Below are 25705 nucleotides of genomic sequence, written 5' to 3' on the forward strand. Positions count from 1 at the left end.
ATTGTTATCAGGTACTCTGTAAGTTCAAATGATAGAGGTCTGTGAGGTGGGCTAAATGTTGCAACCCTGTTAATGACCCATGTGGGTGTCAGTATAATGCCATTTGGGTATCAATATGATGTGATTTCCATGTTTCAGGTTGTTTTTTAAAAACCTAGTTTTTGTATAATTTCTTATGTTGAAAAAATGTAATTGAAATTGCTACATTAAGCACTAAAGTTTAAGAAATGCCAGAATTAAGGTTACCTGTCTAACCTTAATTTGGCCTTGTTTGTAAACATTATGATACAGTCTTAAATCACATAATACTATTTTTTCCACAGGACCCATGCCTCTTGCAGTCCACAAGCTGGACCTGCTTTGGAGATGAATCAAGGTAGCATAGTTGACTGTAAGATCCCTGCCTCATTTGTTGCACAAGTAGGAAAGGAGGCAGGGGAATGCAGGAAGAATAAGGATGGTCTCATGGTTAAGGCAGCTGAATGCTGGGCTGGAGAACTATCCCTGCCTCTGCCATAGAATTCCTGTGTGATGCCAGGCAAGTAATACAAACCAATTTTCTCACAGCTGGTCATTAATTGTGTGTTTCTCATTTTCTGGGTGTCCTCCTTGATAGCCTGAGGTTTGGTTTGTAGAAGTGCTGAGCACTCACAGTGGCAACTGAAGTCAATGGGAGCTGCACTTTGAACATACAAAAGTATTATATAATGCTAAGATCTCTGAAAAATCAGGTCCTAGCCATCTCGTATTGGGCACCCAAAATTAGAGGATGCTTTTGACCTTAATCTCTTTGTGCCTCAGCCCCTTATCTGTAAAATGGAGATAATATTACTCCTTCACATCACAGGGGTGTTGTGAAGATAAATTAATGTTTGTGAAGCACTTGGACATAGTGATGAGCTCCATAGAAAAGCCCATAAGGAAACTAATAATTCGGCACAAAATTTGAATAGCACAGCAGTTCTCAAACTGTGGGTTGGAACCACAAAGTGGGTTGCGACCCTGTTTTAATGGGGTCGCCAGACTTGCTGGGGCCAGGGACTGAAGCCAGAAGTCTGAGCCCCACCACACGGGGCTGAAGCCAAAGCCTGAGAGCTTCAGCCCTGGGGGGCAGGGCTAGGTTACAGCCCCCACCGCCCAGGGCTGAAGCCCTCAAGCTTCGTCTCTGCCCTCCTCGGGGTGCAGGGCTCAACCGTCAGCTTCGACCAGACCCCTTCCCCTCCCGCCCGGGGTGGAAGGGCTCGGTCTTTGGTCCCCCTTCCTGGGGTCGTATAGTCATTTTTTTTGCCCCGGGGGGGGGCGGGGGGTTCACGGTGGAATGAAGTTTGAGAAACCCTGAAATACAATATAGTAAATAAGACCCAAGACCACACATTGAACAATCAAAACAAAACAGTAAACAGCTGCTCATTAAATGATCACTGTTCATTCTGTGCCTCAAATGAGGTAAATGTCCTGTGGAAAAGAGAGAGTATGTAATGTAATTAAAAACTGTATCATTGTGCACACAAGGCAGATGAATTCAGATTGCACAGGCAACTTTAATACTGGCACTACCTAATTTTTGAGTGGTTGATTTTGCACCAGTGATGTTCTTTTAATGTAGTAGTTTGTGTGTGTTTTTATATATATACACAACACACAAACATCCAAAGAAAAATCAATATTCCAATTTATTCCAATCCAGTTTATAATTCACATGACTTGAGCTCTCCAATCCATTCCCCTCTACAGTCTAGGTTTCATACTCACTGTACTGAACACCTCTATAAGCCAGCAGTGAAACTCTGGGGACAAATTTTCAATAAGAGCTTCTAATCTTACCAGTGCAAACAACTGAGGGTACAAATGACAGTTTAAATTGCTATCTGATTTGTGCCCACAAACATTTGCAGCTGTATATCACGTTAACAGATACCTATAATCTGTCATCTGTGCCTGCAAAATTGCAGGTGTAAAATAAGGTTGGACTGCAGCCTCTGTGGAAAATTTTGCTTCCAAAATGTGGACTGAGGGTTGCATGCTTTGCTCAGCCAATTATGCATTCTCACTGAATGTAAAATAAGGTGCCAAAATACCACATATGTTCCCTGGCAACTTCTAAATCATTCTGATAGAAGAAACCCCAAAACCATCAGAAAAGTAAGTGGGTAACTGTGGATGTGTGAATGAAACTAACTTGGAGAACTCCAATCAGAGGTAAGTGAAGCATGAGGCAAGCATTAAAAATGAAAACTGGAAACTGTGTATGAATAGTAGAAAAAGATATAATAACCCCTTTTCAGACATTCAGATTCTTACATTTTGTATTAAAATTTGAAAAAGCAACTAAGTGACCAACCTTTTGATTTTTGTAGGGAACAGCATAAATAGCATCATTGCTGAAGCTTTCCTCTCTTTTTGCTGTACTCTGATAGTTGAGCTCTGGCTCTTTTTCTGTCTCTGAAAGATATGTGTCCATGTCTTCATCTTCACAACGATTGTCTGACACTTCCAGCGATTGCACAGGAGATCTTTCACTATCATCATGCTTCCAACTGGGCCTGCAAATGGAGAACACTTTAAAATACAAAGCGATTCTTTTCCAAAGAACAAAGGCTAGTAAAGCTAAAAAGATCACACTGAACATATATATCAGATGCAACAACAGATGCCCAAAAAAGACAACTAAATTCTTTAGCAGCAAACACAATAGTCCAGAATTTCAGTTGTTCACACTCTTGTTTATGCCAGTGAAATTGGAAATTTGCATCTCCCGCCTCTGGTAGTTAGACACATGAAACAGTGTATTTTTATGGGACTGCCAGATTAGGGACAGAAAGAGAGGTCTACCATTTCTACATATGGAGTAGTCTGTGGAGAATATAGTATGGGTCAAGGGAATTACCTTATGTGTAACTCAGATTATTCCTCAAGAATAATTGTGCAAATTGGAGTGAGTTGGCAAACATTCATGCACACATTTTTACTGGTATGCCATGCTGCACTATTTAGTCTTTCCCCTCTGGAATCTGTGGTTATAACACTGCCATATGTGAAACAGAAAATGGGGGAAGGGGAATGGGTGGGCACTCTGGACTCAGTCTAAGACATTGAAGGGAAAAGATAAGTTTAAATGAGTAACTTCAGTGCTAGGGATTGAAAAGATTTCACATAACTCTTATGAGTACCACCATATTTTCAGATTTTACTTCCAATGTGAGGTGCTAGAACAGAAAGTGTACATTACCCCAGTTTGAGCTCAGTGACTGTGGCATAGGGCTCAATAAAACACTCTTGTTCCAAACAGCTGGTATCACTTTCAGAAAGCGATCGTTGACGAGGCTGGGGAATAGCAATGGTACGCCCAGTTAAAGTTGTCACTAGAATAGCTGCTGCTAGGGCAGATCTAGAAGAAAGCAAAATAAAACAGTGAAATAAAACACGCAGTAATGTATTCTCTATGGCTCAAAACTGTTATCTGTACCTTTTGTGAAGTACCTTCATTAATTAGGCAATAGTACAAAGTTTAAGATTTAACAATCATAATAAAAAAAATCTTAAAATATTAAAGGAACTGATTTAAACCACCAGTGCACAAAGATAGTTAAGGCATAAACTCAGCTATAACTAGGCACTGCAGAATTCTGCGTAAAATGTGTACCGTATCACACTTTACTACATCACATGCACAGAAATCTGTTACTTTCATGGAGTTGCACATGTGAAACTGAGGGCAAAATCTGCCTCAAGCATTCCACAGTACCCAGTATCATCCCCAGGTGACATGTTGTAAGGAGTGCCCCACATCCTACAATGTAGTTGGTGAGCCTATATTCCCTACTCTGCTTCTGCTGTTGACTCTGAGGCTGGCAACTAATGCTGTAGGATTGTGAACTGGGATAAGGGAAAGGGAGTGTATTTTGGGAGGATGGAGTTGAAGGGTGAGGAGAGGAAGGTGGAAAGAAAAAAACAATGGAATCAGAGAGTAAAGGTGAAATAAAATCACAAGAAAAGAGAGAACTTGAGGGCCAAAGAGAAGGTAGAATGAACTGGGATCGACTGAGGACATACTAGACACAGGAAGGAAACAGATGGGGACTGACACAGAAAGACGACTGAAAAACAACTACCAGGAGTGAGGGGAAATGTACAGAAAGGAGAGAAAGTGAACTACAGTAGGGGACTAAAAATGGAAAGGAACAGAAAAATAACTTCTTATAACATTTATATGGTACAAATGGTATGCATTGCTAACTCAAAGGATGTTTTATTTTATTTTCTTACTTTCACACCTATTTTAGGAGCACCTGTTGAAGGGGTGATATTTTTTAATTACATAATTATTTAATAAACTAAACTTTTTTCCTTTAGTGTAGGGATACTAATGCATTCTTCACTTGAGGAGACCAGTACTTCTAAAGTCAGTCCTGACAGCATCTAAGTACAGTAAAGTAAGAAAGCTTTTGTTTTTTTAATTGTTTTCCTTCAAACCAGCTTTTTGGTGTTAATTCAGTCATACAAACCTTTTTTCTTTTAGATTTTAATTTGGTTTCTAAATTCTGATTTAACTGAGGTTGCATTTTTTTGCAGTTACTTTAATAATAATCTTTTTAAAAATAATCTTATTCCACTCCTTATGAAAAATTCCTCTCCCCAAATAAAAACCTACTACTTGATCATATACCTCTCATTTCAATCAGTGCTTGCAGTTTAAAGAAAGCTACTAGGTATGTCAAATTTTGAAAGCAGTTATAAAAGCCCTATAAACTTGTCTCATGACTTTTTCTTCTTTTTTAAATCTGCCATTTTAAAATATTGTACTATTGTACTGAAAACTCCAACACCACAATCGTAGCTGTTTACTAGACAGAAACTACTTTACTTTATTTTAGTGATGAAGCAAAGCCTATATCAATAAGTGTTTCATAATCTGGGCACTCTTGGTAATAATTAATAAACCATAAAAGTGGTTTTACCTGGGTTAGTCAGGTAATAAAAATTTTATAATTAAACTTAATTTTTCAATCAACTACTCATCCAAATACAGCACAAATGTAAGCAACTTATTTGAAATGTATGGAGTTGTGACTGCTTATGCCTAGCATGAACTTGGCCTAAAACAAACAAAAAATCAGGCTATTTAATCAATCTGCCTGTGTAAAAGGCAAGGTTCCAGGTTTATTTGACATTAAATGGCCTGATCCTGAAAACATACATATGAGTAGCCCCTATGAACTCAACTTCTTTCATGTACACATGTTCACAGGGTCAGGCTGCCTACCTGTCTGCATGCTATGAACTGCAGGACTGGGGCCTTCTTTTGTACTGGTGGTCTTATTTAGGACCTGTCATAAATATAAACAGAAGGGTAACCTCCTTTCTGTATACAGAACTATAAAATCCCTCCTGGCCAGATGCAAAACCCTTTCACCTGTAAAGGGTTAAGAAGCTAAGATAACCTCGCTGGCACCTGATCATAATGACCAATGAGGAGACAAGATACTTTAAAAACTGGGGGGGGGTGAGGGAGGAACAAAGGGTCTGTCTATCTGTGTGATGCTTTTGCTGGGAACAGAAATGCATTAGATTTCTTTTGTTTAATATCTGGTAAAATAGCTGTGCTGAATGAAATGTATATTCCTGTTTTTATGTCCTTTTGTCACTTAAGGTTTTGCCTAGAGGGATTCTCTATGTTTTGAATCTGATTACCCTGTAAGGTATTTACCATCCTGATTTTTACAGAGTTGATTCTTTTACTTTAATGAAAAGTCTCCTTTTAAGAACCTGATTGCTTTTTCATTGTTCTTAAGATCCAAGGGTTTGGGTCTATGTTCACCTGTACAAATTGGTAAGGATTTTTATCAAGCCTTCCCCAGGAAAGGGGGTATAGGGCTTGGGGGAATATTTGTGGGGGGAAGATGTCTCCAAGTGGGCTCTTTCCCTGTTCTTTGTTTAACACGCTTGGGTGGTGGCAGCATAGGGTTCAAGGACAAGGCAAAGTTTGTACCCTGAGGAAGTTTTTAACCTAAGCTGGTAAGAATAAGCTTAGGAGGTCTTTCATGCAGGTCCCCACATCTGTACCCTAGAGTTCAGAGTGGTGAAGGAACCTTGACAGGGCCTGATAATGCAGTCTCTCTGTAAGCAAACTAATGGGAATTTTGCCTGTGTGGAGGCAACAGCATCACGTTCTTAAACTTAAAGCTGCTGGGTCAGGGACCTTTGTCTACATTTAGAATGCTTGATATGCTGCTGGCCTTCATTAAATATTGAATATCCAAAGGCTCAGTTTTCATGAAACAGATTTTTTGTACTGCTAGACTAACTACAAGAAAATGGAAACTCAAATAACCTCCATTTAATGTTGCTGTACTCTAATAACACATTAAATTAACTTTTGTCAAAACTTAAAACAAGTGTCTTTTCAAATTGTCAAGAAATCATAGTGCTTCTCACACCTGTATTTAATCCTTGATTATATGAATTAAGAGGAATTCTGTTTGCCAGAAGCTGGGAATGAGCGATAGTGGATGGATCACTTGATGATTATCTGTTCTGTTCATTCCCTCTGGGGCATCTGGCACTGGCCAATGTCGGAAGACAGGATACTGGGCTAGATGGACCTTTGGTCTGACCCAGTAGGGCCATTCTTATGTTCTTATGATAAGCTCCACTTAGACAAAAAATAGTCCAAATTAGACCTTCTGCATGTAACAATTCTTAGTAATTTTAACAGGAGTTACATGTACTTAAAGGCTACAGGATATGGCTTTCGCATTATTCTGGTATTAAGAATGCTTCTGGGAAGGGGAGAAGAATATAGATCTTAGTAGTTCAAACAAATTGTCCTATACAGAAAATATATTCCACTTGAGAAAAAGGTTACATATAAGAGCTACAGTATAGATATGCAATTATTCTAATCATGCAGTTCTACTACACTGATTATTGTAATTAATGATACTTAAGAGAGGAAAAAGAAGTAACTTTAAAACCTACCTGGGCCTTTCTGGAGAAGGGTTTGGACTACGAGGGGGAGGGGTGCGGGGAACTGCAGGTTTAGGAGCTATGGTAGCAGCAGGGACCAGGCCATGAGCTATATGTTTCTAGACAATTTAAAATAAAGTTAGTTGGCAATGATCAGAAGGATAACAACACAAAACTGAACATATACACTCATGACACAAAATAACACGAAAGGGGAAAACACTTACATGCAAATTAATGTTCACAGATGATTAAGAGATTCTAGATACGATTTTTAAATTATATTAATAATTGCTAAGGTAAGAGTTTGTGATTAATTCAAATCCCACATGTGTATTTTTCCCATTACTCCCAAGTCACAAAAATAAGGTTCTGAATGGCACTTGCTACCACCACCACTTTTTGTGCATGGTAGGGGTAGTGGTGCCAAAAGGGAATGTGTTTCTTCCAAATTTTTTAAACTCTGCCTCCCCAACATTACCACAATGTGATCCTTCCTCTAGTGAAGATGACTATGCAGAAGACACTAGTTGAAGGGTCTATCAGTACTACCACTTCAGTTAGTCACAGGGGATCACCAGATAGAGCAACATGAGATGGGGAAATAAATTAAAATTAAACCATTCAGTTTAGTTTGAATGGGGAAGGAATATTATGAAGTAGCCCCTGAGACTTGCATAATGCTTAGTACTAGTTGAGTAGAGCTAGCACTAGTGACTCTTTTACAAGGGAGTTTGCTGCACCAGGGCCCAACCCTCTGGGCACATTTCACTACTTTGGGTAGTAGAAGGGGGTATGTATTTAAGATTTCAGCTGAAGGGAATTTGTTCTGATCCTTAAATGTCCTTTTATTATCTTGATGTGGGAGTAAACTGACAGCTATACAAATTGGGAAGGAATTTTGCCTTTTCAGGTAACTATACTAATTTACTAGCTCCTGAGTTGGTGGTGCATTACAAAAACTCTCTTTTTCATCTGAATTATCAAGTAGAGGCCTGTGCTTACAGGTCCTGGATTTAATAGCCAATGTTCTGAATTGACATGACCCATCCTATTTTGTTTAAGTGAAACACTTAATGGTCTCGTAATTAGTATGGAGGTCTTCCTATTATTAAGAGGTAAAAGTAACAGTGTGAACAGCAGGCTAGTACTCCACCCAGAGCAGCAAGAAAGCAACAAAAAGCTGAACGATTCATTTTTTTATTCTCATAATGAAAAAACTTCAATTAATTATGTTATCTATATTGTAAGGTGCGTTCTGAGTGTTCTCTGAAATCCAAGAATGCATCTGTGTCCGAATCAGTTTAAAAAAAGTTATGTGCTGTTTTTTTGTGAATCCAAGCAGTCTTTGTAACCTAAATTTTCTACTACCAACTGAGCTGCTGAAATAGCATAAGCTTGGTGCATGCACGTGTGTTTCTTGGACAAAGTCAGACAGCACGACAAGTCTAAAGGCATTACCTTGTACAGGAGGCTATTGCCCCAGCCTGCATTGGTATCCCCACTTCTTCCCTGCCCTAAAGGTGAATGATAGATTGGGATGGGCCCTGGGGGCCACAGTGTGGCATTTTGGGGGTGGGGGCAGGAGAGAGAAGAGGTAGTTAAAGAACTGAGTGAGAAGAGAGTGGGCCCTATTTACACTCTCCTCCCAGATGCCAAACCACTCCTGCATAGAACTCCCCCGCATCATCCAGTGCAACCTGGGGCGCGTCTTCTAGTTTTGAACATTGAACAAACCACCAAACCCGCAATTTCAATGTCAGGTTAGCGCCAGGCATGATGAGATTTACGTTGCCTAGTGGGGGAACAGCTGATCTGCAGGGTTCAGACGGGCCCCCTTTTCACAGCAGCTAGTAGAGACAAGCGAAAATGCTGCTGAACTGTTGCTGGGGCATCTCCCCAGCATCACTCAGAGAAGGGATAACGACAGTTCGCCCAAGTGAGACTCTTGGCCATCCTCATGTAATAACGGGATTCGCGTTTGGTGTCAGGGGCCTGGCAAGTGGAGATGGGGGGGGCTCCATGGCACAGGCAGCCATCCTGAGTCCTTACCCAGGGTTTTGGATGAGATTATACTTAGAATCATAGTAATGGAATATCAGGGTGGAAGGGACCTCAGGAGGTCATCTAGTCCAACCCCCTGCTCAAAGCAGGACCAATCCCCAATTTTTGCCCCAGATCCCTAAATGGCCCCCTCAAGGATTGAACTCACAACCCTGGGTTTAGCAGGCCAATGCTCAAACCACTGAGCTATGGTGCTTCACATTCACCACGGTCTCTGCAGAAGGGGCAGGTCCAGCCTCTGGGGCCACCTGGGCCAGGCTAAAGCCGGACTGTACGTAGCTCTGCCGCCTCTTGCTCAGCACTGCGGGGGGGGGGCGGAGAAGGGGGTCCACCCGCGCACCGGCCACGCCCCCGGGGTCCCCTCCGTTGGGCAGTGACCCCCGTTGACTTTTGACCCCCCCCCCCCGGACTTGCAGGATAATACTCACAAAGGGGCCCTTCCGGCCTCTCCTGAAACTAAGCGCCATAAGCGCAGGCTGAGAAGCGGAGACTAAAGCCAGACTGGGACCGGCCACCGCCACTCACAGAACGTACCCCTTCACAACCGGCTTTACAACAACAGCGTGCCTGATTGGAGAAAGGGAAAGCCGCAGCCAATCAGCGCTGGCCTGACTTAACCTTCCGCTCCCCTTAGCAACTCTCAGCCGTTACCGATGTCTACCTTCCCGCCCTGCGTTTGCTATTGACGACTCTCGACTCCCATTGGTGGTTGCCTTTGTCAATCATCTTCAGCATTGGGCGGGGCTCTGGTCTGGTTTGCTGGCTGCCGCGTGAGCGGAGGACCGCGGTTCTGGCGGCACGGGACGGTGAGGTTAGCCGTTCTAGACAGTTGAGGGGGAGGGGTCTCGAAAGCGGCGCGGATCTCCTACGGAGGGGGGATAATCCCATGGCGCTGCTGTAAGCGACTGGGCGTTAACACTAGTGTCGTGGCCGGCCAGCCCCTTAAACCGCTCTGGTGGTTCGCGCGGGAGCTTGTGCTGCTGCTGCTTTCCTATTCGATGGGGCTGACAGAGCCCGGGGTCCCTGTGTACTGTTCAACCGCGGCCCTGCCGCACGGCTACGGCCTGTTTCCTCACAGCAGCAGGTTCAGAGCGCTGTGGGCCGGCGTCAGTGCAAGCCTTCGCCTCACAGACGCTCCCAGTGTGAACGACTGCTAGGCGCTCGGGAAGGTTCCTGCAATGTATGTGCTGTGAATGTCTGTCTCGCGAGACTGGGTTGGCTTCTCTGGCACAGCTACAAGTTCCCAACATCACTGACTCATGGGGTATTTGGTGTTTTTTCTTAAAGTCTTGTCTCTTGGAGTCATGTGATTACAGGGGAACCTAAACATGCAGCTAACCCTCATGATTACAGAGAAAAGCTTGGAAATGTGAGCCCTAAAGGCTCAAAACTAGAAGAAAAAATTTTAAAAAATATTTTAAGCTAATCTCATTTCTGGGAGTCTGACTCTGGATTTTTGACCACTTGGCATTGGCAAATATTTCTTCAGTGACCTTTCTATTAAAAATACAAAAAACTTTCAGAGACAACTGAAGGAATTGAAAGGGCTTTTGAAGGCTGATGGATGAAATTGTGGGGTTGAACTTTAAATTTGGGTTTTTTTCCAGTTGATGGCAGAGCTGTGAATAGAACCTACTTCTTCTGATTTTTAGGCCTGTGTTTGAACCACAAAAATATCCTTCCTCTCCTGTTTTATTATTTAACCATCTAATACAGTGCATTTTGAAGGACTGGCTAGAACCTGCTGCAGATGATTGCAGCCAGACTAGACTGTTGGATGGATTTTGAGGCTGGGTGGTAAGGGATGAAATAACATTTTTCACATTCCCCTGTTTAGCTGCTGGTAAATAACATGTAAAAGGAGTTTAAATGACAGCAAAAGAAACCACTCCTGTCAAAGCAGGAGCTGTCAGTGTCCCTTACGGACATGTGATTGGAAATGAGAAATGGAGAGGGTCACAGATAGCTCAAGGATTACAAGGTAAGCATGTAAATAAAGCACAAAAATATAATAACTCTTTTCAAAGTGGTTTTAATACTGATTCCAGCTCATCAAGCAATCTGCTTTGTCCTATATAGAATTTTAAAATAAAGTAAACTGCAATTCTACTGGCTTAAAAGTTCCCATGTGTCCATCATAGCATTGTTTTCCATATCCGAGCTTCAGTCCAGTCACGCTCACTCTCTGTGCAATACAAATGAGAAGCTGCCAATAACCTGTATTAGAATTCTATTCTTTACAAACATAGGCCCAAGTTCTGAAAATGGATCCATGGGGGTAGACCCAGTTGAAGTCCCTGGGCACTACCTGGGTATAGAGACCACATTAGTGTGTCTAGGTTCAGGATCAAGTCATATTTAGGAGATGCTTTTAGAATCACATAGAAGTTAGTTAAAAGTCCTAACAAAAAGCTTGTTTTTGTTGAAAATGTGCTTTACTGAAGAGAGCCCCCATTCTTTGGCTATATATTTTGGAAGTTAACACTAATGCCAGCCTCCCACTCCTCTCTCTGACTCTTTCTCCTCACAATGTAAACATGCTTCAGTCTTTCCCATCTTAAAACTGCCCTTGACCCCACTTGCCTCTCCCTCTATCACCCCTTCTCCCTTTTATCTCTAAGCTCATTGAATGGGGCTGTTTACAGTTGCTGTTTGAAGCTTCTCTTCTCTAGTTCTATCCTAGACCCTCTCTGCTCTGGTTTCTGCCTCTTGCACTCAACTGAAACCTCTTTTTTTCAAACTCTCTAATTACCTCTTCTTAGCCAAATCTCAGAACCAAATCCTCATCCCCCTTGACCTGTCCGCCACCTTCAACACTGTAGACTGCTGTTTTTGAAATATGTACTCTCATGGCTTCCATGACTGTGTCCTCTCCTGGTTCTTCTACTTTTATAATCCCTCCTTCAGATGATCCTTTTCTTCTCCCTTCTCTCCCCCCACCCCACCCCCAGCTTTCTGTGGGGGTTCCACAGGGCTCTGTCCTGGGGTCCCCTTCTTTTCTCCTCTTCCACCTTATCTCTGGGTAGTCTCACCCACAAACACAAATTCAGCTACAACAACATCTCTATGCTTACAACTCACAGATACACCTCTACTTCAGATTTTTCTTCTCTGTCCAAACTAAAAACTCTGCTTGACTCTCTATTATCTTGCAGATGTCTAGTCATTGACTGAGCTCAATATGGCTAAAGCAAAGCTTCGCATGCATACATCTCCTTGCTACCTCATTTATTGATCACTGTGGACAACACTACCATTCTACCTGTCACTCAGATCCATGAACTGGGTGTCCTTTTCGACTTGGACCTCTCTCTAGGTCCTCAGATTCAGATTATTGTAACATGTTGCTGGGGATACCCAGAGCTGTGAGCTACTGTGTTGTCTCTGCCTCACCAGGAGTGAGCTTTGCTGTAGATTAGATTGTCAGCTCTCTGCCACACCAGCCTGTCTTCCTTATCAACAAACCCCTCAAGACTCTACCAGTCTTAACCCTTGCCTAGCAGGTAACAATCACTGAATTCCAGCCCCTGAGCTCCTCAGAGATGGCACTCTGCGAGGCAAAGAACTTATCACTATACATTTGCAGAAGTTATTAAGTTCTCTGCTCTTTTAAAGAGTCAGTACATAACAGCTTATTAACTTAACTGGGGTTAACACACCCTTCCCTTCAAACACTGCACTGAGTAGGTTTATAATCAAAAATAAAACATGTTTGTTAATGAAAGAACATAAGTTAAGTGATATCAGGTAGAAGGAATAAAGATAGAAATGGTTACACAAGCAAAAGTAAAAAATACACTTTCTCATGGTTAAAATCTACCTTAAGAAGCTACAGTCTGTTCAAGGTAGCTTCTTCACAGATCTTGGTTTCCTCACAATAGCTGGCTAATTCTTAGCTAGGATCCCTGCAGGGTCCAAGGTGATGGTTTTCCTTGTCTGCTGAGGTGAAGGATAACTTAAGGACATACAAAAAGACTTTATATCTTAAAGTCGTCTTTTGTTTCTAGAGTCAAATTGATCCCTTAGGGTTCAGTCTCTGGCCTTTTCTGCTGCTTACTCATCTTTACGGTATGCTTTCCTTTGTTCTGTTTCTTTCCCAGAATAAACAAACAGAAAATAATAAAACTGTAACCTTTCTTTGACTGTTCCCAGCTGTGTCACTTAAGAATCACTTAAAACTATTTTGCCAGTGCCACTGTTCCATGCTATAGGTTTCTGCCTCCCTTTCCTTGGCTCTCAGATCAGCTTTTCTAGCTCATTGGTGTGTTTTCCATTTCTGGTGGTCACAGTCCTCCATATTAGCCATTTCCATCTTTTTTGGTCCACTTAGCCACCTCCAACTTCTGTAACTCTGTCTCGGCCACTTTGAATTGTGTGGCTGCCTCATTGAGGGCTATGTCTTTGCCTTTGTTTCCTTTAGCACAGGGGTGGGCAAACTTTTTGGCCTGAGGGCCACATCGGGGTTGCAAAACTGTATAGAGGGCCAGGTAGAGAAGGTTGTGCCTCCCCAAACAGCCTGGCCCCCCGCCGCCATCCACCCCCTCCCACTTCCCACCCCCTGACTGCCCCCCTCAGAACCTCCGACCCATCCAATGCCCCCCTGCTCCTTGTCCCCTGACCGCCGCCTCCCAGAACCCCCCGCCCCTAACCACCATCCCGGGGCCCTACCCCCTATCCAACCTCCCCCTGTCCTCTGACTGCCCCGACCTATCCACACCCCCGCCCCCTGACAGGCCCCCCAGGACTCCCACGTCTGTCTAACCCCCCTTGTTCCCCATCCCCGACCGCCCTCCCCACCCCAAACCTCCACCCCATCCAACCGCCCCCTGTCCCCTGACTGCCCCCCTGGGACCCCCTGCCCCTTATCCAACCTCCCCGCCCCCTTACCGTGCCATTCAGAGCAGCAGGACTGGAAGCCAAGCCACCTGGCCGGAGCCAGCCATCCGGCCAGGAGCTCAAGGGTTGGGCAGGATGGTCCCAAGGGCCGGATGTGACCCGCAGGCCGTAGTTTGCCCACCTTTGCTTTAGCATGTCTACTCAATTTTGCACTTCCCTTTTTTCTAGTTCCTCACCCAAAATAAACAGAAAATAATAAAACTATAACTTTTTGCAGCCAGTGATTCCACTTGAGAATCACTTAAAACTATTTTACCAGTTCTTGAAGTGTAAACCTCAGTTAAAACAGCAAGCTGTGGGTAAATCCTGACAACTACGTCACTGTAACATGCTTCTGGGACATGAAATTTGACCCCACACTCTGATTAAAATCTCTTTAGAGAAACCCACTGTGTTGAAAATAGTGAAAAGGGCTTTTGCCACAGGGTCAGCTTCTGTGTTAGATAGAGCTACTGCCTTTGGATATCTAGGGGCAAAATCCACTTCAACCAAGATATCTCTTCCCCTTTTGGGTTGGACAGGAGATAGGTCCCGCAGTGTCTGTTGCTTCCCTACAGACTGCCTCTTGTATCACAGGCAAGGGGTGAAGAGGAACTTTTTAGAGTCATGCAGGTATGTCTCTTCTGACATAACTCTCAAGATCTGCAATAATTCCTCACATTATTCTGTATCCCTGACCATTAAATTCTTCTTTAACTTATTGAAGGTTCTCTGTGCCCCACATGGCCAGCAAAAGGGCAGTTGTGGGCTAGCAACGTTAACTCCCCATGGTGCAGGGCACGCACAACTAGTTTCTTGTAAGGTTTCCCAGGTTTTTGTCCTTGGGAGCTTTCCTTCTTAAAAAAACCTTTCTGCATTGTTCCTTACTGAGGTTCCCTCAAGGACATGTCCCCTTATGCACCCCACAGTGGGATCTGCCCTCCATTCCGCTGCAAAACACTGGTAGTTGACAACAGGGACCGCTTCTGCAGTAACGGGTTAACTCCTCCCCAGATAGCCCCACTCTCATGCTACTTCTCTCTGCTACACAGGAGTTTGAATCAACCTCTCCCATACTTGAAAACACACTGCTTCCTTCTGCTGAGCCAGAGCTGGAAGTGTTTCCCCTCCATCCACAGTAGTTTCTGTGTCTTTACCATTCCCGTCTGGCATCACAGAACAGTAGCCCTTTTTACTATGGGTTACAATATTAACCACCTTAGACATAGTTAAGATGTCACTTCCCACCAGCATTTCCAGGGCCCCAACTTTTTAAGGTACCCTTTGAGCCTTCCCACTCCAGATGCAACTTACCCAAAGACACAGAAATTTATATCTTCCCGGTGCCAGGAACTCTATCTACTGGTCAAGTAACATGTCATTCTCTTTTACCATGCTTTCCCTAACCAGAGAAATCTGGGCACCAGTCTCTCCCCACTGTAGGCATTCTTTGCCATTCACTTGAGCAACTTTAATAAATTCCCTGACCACCTCCAACAGGTCAGATGTCACCAAATTAATCAAAGGCCCTGTAGGCACCTCTGTGCTAATGACAGCTGCATTAACCTGTGTTGGATGGGATGTGGGCTTAGATTCATTTTCGTTTAGGACAGTTTCTCATGTGTTCAGTAGAACCACATATAAAACACCTTCTTGGACTGTTCTCTTGTATAGAGGGTCTGTGAGTATGATTCTAGGAGGGGATCCTTTCTGGGGAGTAAGTGCCTGGTCTCCCAACCGCCCTCTTTCTTCCTAGGGCTAAAACAGGGTCCCCCTTTTACAATGGGCTTCTGCCCCTCCCTCTGTAGCTTGTTGGTCACTGGATGCCTTTAGCTTGCATATATGCATCAGCTAGATCATCAGCTGTTTGGACTGAATCCAGGGGTTTATCCCAAATAGCTTAGTTGATCTCTTCAGAACTTGTGCTCAGGAACTGTTCATGGGCTAAGAGAATAAACATTTGGTCATAATTCTCTGTCCCCTTCCTCTTGGCCCATTTTCTCATCAGATCACACAACTTGTACACACATTCTCTGACTCATCTTGTCATTCATTATGTTGTACTCTATGCTTTAGGAGTAAATCTGAAATCTTTGAAATACAGCATTTTTAAACTCAGCATATTTCAAAGCCTCTTCAGTTGGCATTTCATTAAATACATTTAATACTTTACTTGAGAGCTTAGTAATCAAAGTTGGGACTTCCTTGTCCTCTGTAACTTTATGCACCTCACATAACCTTTCAAAAATGGTGAAGTATTCTTCAGTATAGTCTGCTTCCTTGTATGCAGGGCACAGCTTGTCCCATCTGGGTATTTCTTAGTACCTGTAGGCTGTGGGATCAGGCCATCGTGTCCAGGTTACATAACCTCTCCTTCTCTTGCAGCTCCATCGGTGGTCAGCATGCAGCTGCTGATCTAGCAGATATGCGTGCACACTCTATTTATCTATAATATATGTATATATGCAAACTACAGCATCCAGTGACCGCAAGCCACAGAGATAGGGACCTCTCTCTAGGTCCTCAAATTCAGATTTGCAGATTTTTTTTTTTTTCTGTGTAACATCTCAAAGTTACATAACAAAGTTATGCCTTTCCTATTCATCCACATAACTAAAACGGTCATCCAACTCTCATCATCTTGTGTCTTGATTACTGCAGCATCCTGCTCTCTGGCCTTGAGAAATGCAGTCTTGCCCTCTGATATCCATTCAGAATGCTGCTGCAAAAATCATTTTCCTAGTCTGTCATTTTGACCGTGTCACTGCTCTTTGCATCCCTCCTATCTTCACCCTACCTATCATATCTCACTACCAATATGTCATTTCCTGTCCCCAGTCAGTCCATGATGCCCGCCTCCATCACTCACTTTTTAAAATTTCAAACAAGCAGCTTGGTGCTTTTTCTCATGCTGCCTCTCATGCTCTGGTAATTATCTGCAAAACCACTTCATTGTGTTCCTTCAAATTTTTCCTTAGAACTTTCCTTTGCTGTGATGCCTACACAAAAATCATGGCAGCAGTTAGGTGGCTGGTGTGCTGAGACCACTGCCTATTATGCTGACCAACATTGTCTCAGTTTCCTTATACTCTCCTGTCTGTATCCATCTCTCATCTATATTGGGTTGTATGCTTTTTGGGGCAGAGACTGTCTTTTTGCTCTGTGTTTGTAGAGTGCCTAGCACAGTGGGGTTCTAGTCCATGACTAGGGTTTCTAGGCTCTACAATAATGCAAATAACACACATTTTTGAAGGATTGGGGCCTCCGTTTTTTAAGGGAAACGATTTGACATCAATTTGCAAAATATGTAGTCAGGAGAGAATGAAGACTTTTCTAAGGTATACAATAAATAGTCAAACAAGCTTTCTGAAGTCAGTGAGACTTAACCACATGCATAAGTATTTGCAAGATTGGAGCATGAAGTTCCTGTATTTTAATGGAAAATATCTGTCAAGGCAATATAAAACTAGGTTTTATTGTTACAATTTTCTTTTTACAATCTTATTTTTAAGGAAAAATTAAGCTAATTCTTGAAGATGGCTTAGGACTTGTGGATTTTCATCTTTCAAACAGATCTTGCATTTTGTATATTTCTGAAGCAGATTTGGTGGCAGGAAATGGCTTCAAAAGACGTCTTGTTCGGTTTAGAAATGTAAGTCCTACACAAAGTTTAAAAAAAAAAAAAAAAGGCGGGGAAAGGAAAAGCTCCCATTAGAAAACCTGAGGTTATTACCCCTTAATAGAAGAGTCCACATTAATAATGAATTCAATTCATTATCCTAAGCTTCAAAAATAGAAAACATTCTAATAATCAGATTTTGATGAATATTTTGTTTCCTATTGGACTTAAATTCATTTAAAAAGTTTTCCATCTGAAAACTGACTTAAACATCCACTAAATCTGTTTAATCACTCTTGTTTTCTAGAATTTCAAATAAAGTATTGCAGCAAAAACTATGGGTCGTTCCTAGGCCCATATCGACTCCTTTTTAGGCTGGTGTAAAAGAGGGTTTGATGTACATTTTCCTCTCCTCCTTCTTCAGTATTGACTCCCTGATGGGCAGGGCTGTTGCTTAACCATTTGGAGAAGTATCGCTAGATGTAAGACTTGTTTCCCCTCACTGTTGTTTTTCTTTATCAAAGGCCAGCAGTCTTCATGGGATTGTGATAGTTGAAAAAACCCAGATAAGTGATCAATACTTTCCGGCAGCGCAGAAGTTTATTGTGCTAGAACTTGGAATGACATTGCTTCCAGTGGCCAATCAGGGAGAAGCATCTCAACTTATTATCCAGCTAGTAAGTACTAGTGTCTGTGCCAGTGAGCAAACATCAATTAAGTCTGAAAATGTGTTGCTTTTTTTTTTTTTTTTTTTCATGTCTCAGCAACTTGTATTCCAAGTTAAGAGTTACACATGATCCTCTCCTGGATTTTCAACTCTGCTTTGCGCATTCTCTGCGGAATAGAGAGGTCACTCAAAAATAACATATTGCTCCCTCCTTGTCATTCCTAGCACCTGTAAGTTTAAGAAGCAAGGGGCCAAACTTGGGGAAAACTGAATTTGGATTTCCCCATGTGGGTATGCATTGGAATATGCCAGCAAGCTTTCTTCACTGAACTTCTTTGTCCAGTGTGTGCATGTTTAGGGCTTTGAGGTCTTCTCAGGGCAGGAGTACTATATCTATCTTTATATTTGTTGTCTTTAAGATCTGGTACTCTCACTGCTATATTTCCACCTACTCAATTGCTCATTTATCTGAGCAGATGGTGGGATCGGAGTACTAATTCGTGTTAGGAAACAAGTAGATTTTTCTATAAGACTTGGCAGGCCTTCGTCTAAACTAATGGGAAATATATGTTTGCCTTACCAAAATGATTGGTTAATCAAAGGCACTTCATTGTGAGGGAATCAGCTGAGAAAACTGAAGTGCTGGTAATAAAGGTCAGGTAAGACGAAGCTCTGCTTAAAGAGTTACTTCAGAGCAGAGCCCAAGAAATGAAAGCCTCAACAGAGAAAATACAACACTGACCTGATGTAAGTAAAATTTGGTTTTACTATGAAAACTGACTGCTCCCGGTATGTTTTCAGGGTCACATTTGCTTCCCTTTGTGTCCGAAATAATAATTTATACTGGTTTTTGCTCCTGCTACTATTTCAAAGCTGATGAATTGGCAAGAGTAAGCTGGATTCTATTCCTTCTTGTGCACCATCAACAGAAACATGTACTAATCTTGAATTACAGAACAATCGGTTACACTTGTGAAAACCAACTGAAGACCATGGAGTTTGTACAGTTATCAATGAGAAATCTGAAGACAATAAAGTTGTACAGGTCTAGTGAGGGTGATGTTTGGCCTTAGAACCTTTATTAAAAGTGCTGAATGAAATGGAAAGAACATGTCTTCCTTCAGACCTCAGGTTGCGCTTATAGGGCCAACAGTGATAAAACTTTATTTTTTTGTAAACTTGAACAGTTAATTGGGAAGTCTTGGGAATACATTAAATATGAAACCCCAAAATGCCACTTTTTGTGTCCTCCTTAAGAGAAGGACTGCATTTTAATCAACATGAACTGATGACTGATCAGCACTCCAAATAGATTTTAAACAATTATGTTGCATATTTGCTTTGAGTGTCCTACTGAGTCATAGTCCAGTGACAGTCCTCCTTTTTTTCTTAATTCATGAAAAACTTCATTCATTCCAGATGAAGCCTTTGAATAGTTAATCCAATAAATAATACATGATCTGCCCTCAAACTCTCAATACTGCATATCTTGTAAAATCGACTGTCTGCCTAAATTTTGACTTCTGAATCTTATGCAGACTGACCACTTAAAAATCTGTTGCTTGGAATGTGAGGGGAGGGCAGCCCAAAGTTTGTATTTTCAGTCCAGGGCTGTGGTGGTCTCTGCAGCATCAGTGTCAGTAACTTTTTCTGTTCTTGTTCCATCCCTCCCACATGACCAGAGAAGTAAGAATGGATGAGTATGAAGAAGGTGACTAGTCTCCTAGTTGCTACAGTAATGCAAATAACAAAGTTGAGACCTATGCTTTGAGACTGGCTGTTAGGTGCCACTACCGTCCTCTGGTCTGCCCTGTTTTTGTCCTCCTGTACCTGTTACCTTAGCCCAGACAGTAGACTGTATAACTCCACTTTTCTTCCCTTAATATTTCTCATGACTCTGTCTTTCTTCGCTAAGTGCTAGCATTTACACTTACAGTTACATTACATGTTACTCTGGGAAAGTGCATATTAACCGGTAAATGGATGGAAGTGATTATAGAGAGTTTCCTTTTTAACCTAAATGAAATTACCTATGAAAAACAGAAATCAGGGCTCCACTAAATAAATGGAGCTCAGCTTCTACTTTCCTTTTTGTTTCAGGTCCATGAGCAAAGTAAGGATCACACTAGTAACCCCTTTCTTCATAAAAAATGTCCCCAGCTAGTGGAGGCATCAATACTTCGGACAATCCAGCAGATTCCAGGAGTTGGGAAAACAAAAGCTCTGCTTCTCCTACAGCAATTTGTAAGCATCCACCAGCTTTGCAATGCATCTGTCCAGGACCTCGAGCTAGTAGTAGGACAAACAATAGCACAACAAATTCATGCTTTCTTTACACAGACAAAGTGACATTCGCTCATTAACATCTCAGACAAACATGAGGGCTTTCCCCTTTGGAAGTGGAGAGTAATCTTTGAGTCCTATTCTACGTGGAATTGATTTATATTTTTATAGAACAATTCAGGATGGACTCCATTTCCATCTAGTGTCTATGCTGAAGGTATCATTGTCACCCCCAATCAGCGACTAAAAAGAGATGAGCAGGGATCTTGAGATTTCAGCCCTCTCCTTGTTACAGCTTCAGTAGCTCCACACACAACATATTCTGTCTTCTCCCCCCCCCCCCAAACTCTGCTTGTATTGCCAGATCTTCAGCAGATGTGGATGTAGCTGCATTTACACCAAGTTATGATCTGGCCCCTTATATTTCATGTTCTGAGTTCAGTTTCATGGTGGTTGTCAGGGAATTATCTGAGTTTCTCATTGTGCATGAACACTTGAATTATGTGCTATTCCCTTGTTTCTGAGCTGTGGGGTTTTTTTTTCTATAAACCTCATTTAGGGCCCAGTCCTACAGCCTGTGGTCATGCCATTTTGTTCTGTTCGCTTTAATGGGACTAGCATGAGTATGAGCTGCAGTACTGAGCCTATGCTTTATTACTTTGGAGGCTGCTTTGAGCAGTTCAGCTGCAGTTTCTTAGGTTTTATATTTCCATGCTCATTTGAATAGAGCCCTTTTCTAATAACCTGCTGGATGTTATCATACGAACTTCCTCCTTAGTGCAAGATGTCCAATAAACGAGGATGTTTGTTCATACCTTTTTTAGTTTTTTCTAGATTAACTATTATGCTTTATCGGCATGCCAACAAAATCTTCCACAGCATATAAAATTTCACAGTCCAACTTCCTTTCCCCTGTACTGGCCCTTCTGAAATAGTTACCTATAAAGGAAAGGGTTGCTGTGCATTCCTGGCTACCTTGGACTTAATTGTCAATGGAGGTTCCCTGTCCTTCCATTTCTTTAGAGCAAAATTGTCTCTTGCCCCAGACACCAGTTAAGAAGTCTGTCTAAGGTGGGTTACTTGCCTTGCAGGTCTGTGCAGCAGGAAAGTAGCCTTTGCAGGGCTGCTGCTCCCCCCTCTCATGCAGATGGGTGGAGAGCGGTGAGGAAGGAGCAGGGAAATGGACCCCTGCACACCCACTCAAGGCACCATCTAGTACAGAGGGAAAGCAATTACTGGTATGGACTCCTTACTAGTGGATGAGAGTAAACTTTCATTCTAGCCCTAAATGTTCCAATTACTGAATGGCAATGATTCCTGGAACTACAGAACAAGCAATTGCGTTCCTGGGGCTTGCTTCTGCAGGTTTAAATCTCATGTAAATACATGTTCATTGTCCTTTCTCTCACTCCTTCCCATACACGCTTTCCTTAAATAGACTGTGGGGCTATAAAACCTTTCTGTTGTACGCTGTGATGTGTGTATTGCCTGGCAATCTTTTATCTATTGGTACTGCAGGACAAGCACATTTTTTAATATTTCAAATGGATGGCTGTTCAGTTGATTAAATCAAGAAGGTAGGTAATTAGAACAGTGACTATTAGTGCTAATGGGCTGAGCTGCTAATCTATTATAAACCTGTATTTCCAGGATTTGGTAACAGCCATAGACATTCCTTGTGAGTGGTCCTTGTAAGGATCTTAGCCCCAAAGTAATCTTTAAACATATGTTGGACACAGTTTTTGCACTGCACAAACAGAACTTTATTTTTCAAAGCAATTTGCTGTGGAATTGGTAATGTAAATCCTAATGGTTTTGGTCATTTAAAAATAAACTAGCTGAGATAAGCTATGAGTCTCCTGTTAGTTGCCAGAAAATATCGTAAAAGTTATGAAAAATGATTTGGTGTGGGGGGGGGGTCCTCTGATATTTAGCCATGTGAATGAAAGTACATTTGAGGTCCAAATTGTGGGTCAAAAATTTGATGAAAACAATTTTCAAAAGGACTGGTTTGTTTTTTTTGTTTTGTTTACCCTGGTAATAGGTTTAAATTATAAAAGACAAAGTAAGCCCGAAAGAGGGGAACATTTATGTGAGCACTATCTTGTCAGGCTTAGGGTTATTGCTATATCCTCCTCCAACAGAGGACTACTGAATTCTACTGCATGGAATGTCAGACCTCAACAATTTGTATGATATCACCCTCCAGTGACTACAGCCTGCATAAATATAAAAGCTCTACTACCTGTGTTCACTGGAAATCCTTTGAGACGTTCCTAGACTGCCACAAGATGGCAATCTAATTCAAAGTAGAGAAAGTGAACATCTTAAGGAATAAGTGATTTGCAGCACTTGTAAAATTTAAATGAATAAAATTTAAAGATGAAAAAACCTTTACAAAATAACTCAAGATTCTGGAAAATTTTTAGAATACTTTATCTTGTAATGGTGCTAGTTGTATACGGTTAGTTCCATTATTGCACAATGAAAGTCTAACTTGAGAAAGTTGTCTGCTAATTCAATGTTGGTCTTTATGAAGAAACTATATGAACATGAGTCTGTTAGCACATAGCTTCAAAATGAAGTCAACAGTGAAACTTTTGTTAGTCTCTAAGGTGCCATGAGTACTTCTTTTCTTTTTGTGAATACAGACTAACACGGCTGCTACTCTAAAACCAGTGAAACTTTTGTAAGTTATACTGTTTCATCCAATCTGTAGAAGAATGAAAAAAGCCACTGCTAAATGGCAGCATGATTTTTATTCTTAAATAAGCTTTTAAATTTAACATATTTACATCTATCATATGACACAAAACCAAACATGAGTGAAAGATTATGCCCACTGTCTCAAAATGTGCATGTACACTTTTTTCCATTATTGTTTAGTGTTTTGAGTATCAAACAGCATATATCTACTCTGTAGATAGCATCTTAATCTAACACTACAGTGTTAGCAACTTTAAAACAATCAAAATATATAAACAAGTCTTCTCTCCTAAGGAAATTAACACACAATTATACTTTAGATGGCTTCCCAATTTGCTTTTTAGCTCAATATGGAGGAGGATTTGGCTACTTGCATTGTAAATTCTTTGAAGCACAGTCCTTGTTCTCATATGTCCATAAAGCACCTAGCTCTCATTTGGCACTATATAATAAATAATAATTTATTGCTGAGTGACTTAAAGACCATTTTAAAATTACACACTTTTAAAGTGTCGTCATAAATTGCATATTTTGACGCATGGATTATTTTAGCTGTAGAAGTGTGAAATTATACACAGTTATCACTAATATTAATTAACAAGGCTAATAATACAAAAAGTTTGTACTTTGAGTTAAATAATTTCAAGTTGGGAGCAAACCTTATTTCTAATAAATTTAACAAGGTGTAAGACAAAGTGAATCTTGGTGGGTTTTTTTGTTTTTGTTTGTTTTTAATTAGTGCTGTCAACCCCTTTTCTAGCTGAAATGTGATCTCCTTTCATGGTTAAGCTATTGCAATTCTTTTCCTACAGTGAAATTCACACTTATGTAGAAGGAAAACATTCAAGAGGGCTCAAAGTGTGAGCTACATGATACATAGGCCTTGTACTGTTCTTTTGCACAGGGTAAATTTCACCTAAGCGAATAATAGTTCTGTCATAACAAACTTGTCTGTTCTTGTCATTTGTTCTTTAGTTAGCCTTAGCTTAAACTGATGCTTAGCAATTTTTTGTTATATTAAACTTTTAAATTTAAAAAAATCCTTCATTTTATGTCAGTACTATTCTATATACAGTATCATATGTAATAAATAACTCATCTAAAGTGTGCATAGAAATGAACTGAAACACCCCCATACTGAAATTCCAAAGGAGTCCAGTTTCAGTTAAAGTTTTGTTTTTTTACAAATGATTCCCCAATACCTCCCACACTACTTCTGATTCTGATCAAACACTACATGTATGTTCAGACTCTCAACAATTTAGTTTTCAAAGGTACAGTTTTGCATCGTTTGACCTCCAGTTACACGGGTGTAAATGCATAGTAACTACACTTCATGTTGGTGGAGTTAGTCTCTATTTACACTGGTGTAAAAGATTAGTATATAGCCCCTTCCATATGTGTTTCACATTTCTGGCACATGCACAAAGATTCTTCTACATTTAGAAATAGTTTCACATTAAAATAGATTCTTCTCTTTGAAGACTCAGTACAATGAACTTTCAGTGTTCAGGACTGTCAAGCGAGAATCAAGTTTCTTCTTAGTCTGAGAACTTCCAGCTACAGCATAGGGAAGGCACAGGGTGCTTGCAGCCTTCTGCCTATTTTTGGTTCCCCAGCTTAGGAAGGACAGTTTTGGAGTGGCTTTCTTGGTCTTGTTGATTTTATCCTCTTCCATGGCTAAGCAGATCAAGGAGTATGTCTTTTGCATTCCCACAGAATAAGTAGCACTCTTATTATGCTGTAAGAAAAGTAATGGGAAGAGGAAGCATTATACTGTGGTTGACTTATATTCATAAAAGAGAGGCTTAAACCTGGGGAAATGATCGATTTATGAAGTCAAAATACAGGATGGCAATAGCATGTGCCTAAAGCTTGCTGGGGAATGCTGGAAGGTATGCAGCTTTAGGCTTAGCTGAACTACAGGCTCTTTATTTTGTTCACACTACAAAAATTATTTTCTTGAGTTATTTAAGGTTTAACATTTTTTTTTTTAAATCTTGTGATCATTTTTCCTGGGTCTAAAATTTCTATAGCAACTAAGTAACTGGATTTATTTATTTTTTTTTGATTAGCAGGGTTAAAATAGTCCCTTAGCCCCTGAATATCTAATACATAAGTCACGGATGCTGATCCTGTCTGTTCATGTCAATAGTGGATTAAGCACACAGCTAAGAGCTGAAAGACTTGGGTTCTCTTCTCTACTCCGCCACTGACTGTTTGTGTGCTTCTCAATGTGGAGAAAAAACAAGTTTGTTTTCTGGCTAGTGCTACCAAATGTGGAATGTGTTTGGTTTTTGTTTTACCACTGAGTAGGTAGTGCACCCTGTCTGCACTACCCCTTCCACCAGTGGAGCTGCATGGGCAGAGAAAAATGTTTACAAATATTCCCAGTGAAAACATCATATGTAACCGTGGGCAAGTCCGTTCCCTTCTTTCTGTTTGTGAGTTGCTCCATTTGTCAAGTGAACATGACTGCCTTTTTTAAAATCACTCAGATGTACACATGAAAATGCATGGTGGAA

General features: G+C 41.2%; 3 protein-coding genes across 9 annotated transcripts in view; 1 reads left to right on the plus strand and 2 right to left on the minus strand.

The window, feature by feature from the left end:
- The window catches only part of CEP89 (centrosomal protein 89), a 131477-nt gene extending 121876 nt beyond the window's left edge, over positions 1–9601 (minus strand). For both annotated transcript variants that reach the window (XM_074968723.1, XM_074968724.1), the window contains exons 1-4: positions 9459–9601; positions 6979–7085; positions 3230–3388; positions 2342–2543 (exon numbers count right to left, since the gene is read on the minus strand). In XM_074968723.1, the coding sequence (XP_074824824.1) occupies positions 2342–2543; positions 3230–3388; positions 6979–7085; positions 9459–9497 (507 nt within the window). In that variant the 5' untranslated portion in view covers positions 9498–9601. The remainder of the gene's footprint in view (positions 1–2341; positions 2544–3229; positions 3389–6978; positions 7086–9458) is intronic.
- A 156-nt stretch (positions 9602–9757) lies between these two features.
- Positions 9758–24111, plus strand: FAAP24 (FA core complex associated protein 24). Of its 6 annotated transcripts, XM_074968730.1 has the most exons (6): positions 9758–9836; positions 10868–11011; positions 17418–17557; positions 18049–18201; positions 20292–20435; positions 21566–24111. In XM_074968730.1, exons 2-6 carry the CDS (start codon positions 10900–10902, stop codon positions 21584–21586), a joined length of 570 nt encoding a protein of 189 aa, XP_074824831.1. In that variant the 5' UTR covers positions 9758–9836; positions 10868–10899; the 3' UTR covers positions 21587–24111. The 6 variants fall into 6 exon arrangements, with proteins under 6 accessions (XP_074824831.1, XP_074824834.1, XP_074824833.1 ...); XM_074968733.1 differs by having other exon boundaries at positions 17479–17557; positions 20292–24111; XM_074968732.1 differs by having other exon boundaries at positions 17508–17557; positions 20292–24111.
- The window catches only part of RHPN2 (rhophilin Rho GTPase binding protein 2), a 42696-nt gene continuing 40219 nt past the window's right edge, over positions 23229–25705 (minus strand). Inside the window, exon 15 of the mRNA XM_074968727.1 lies at positions 23229–24921. Coding sequence (XP_074824828.1) covers positions 24667–24921 — 255 coding nt within the window. The 3' untranslated portion in view covers positions 23229–24666. The remainder of the gene's footprint in view (positions 24922–25705) is intronic.

This window comes from Natator depressus, chromosome 12 (assembly GCF_965152275.1).
Source record: "Natator depressus isolate rNatDep1 chromosome 12, rNatDep2.hap1, whole genome shotgun sequence".
Classification (NCBI taxonomy): Eukaryota; Metazoa; Chordata; order Testudines; family Cheloniidae; genus Natator; species Natator depressus.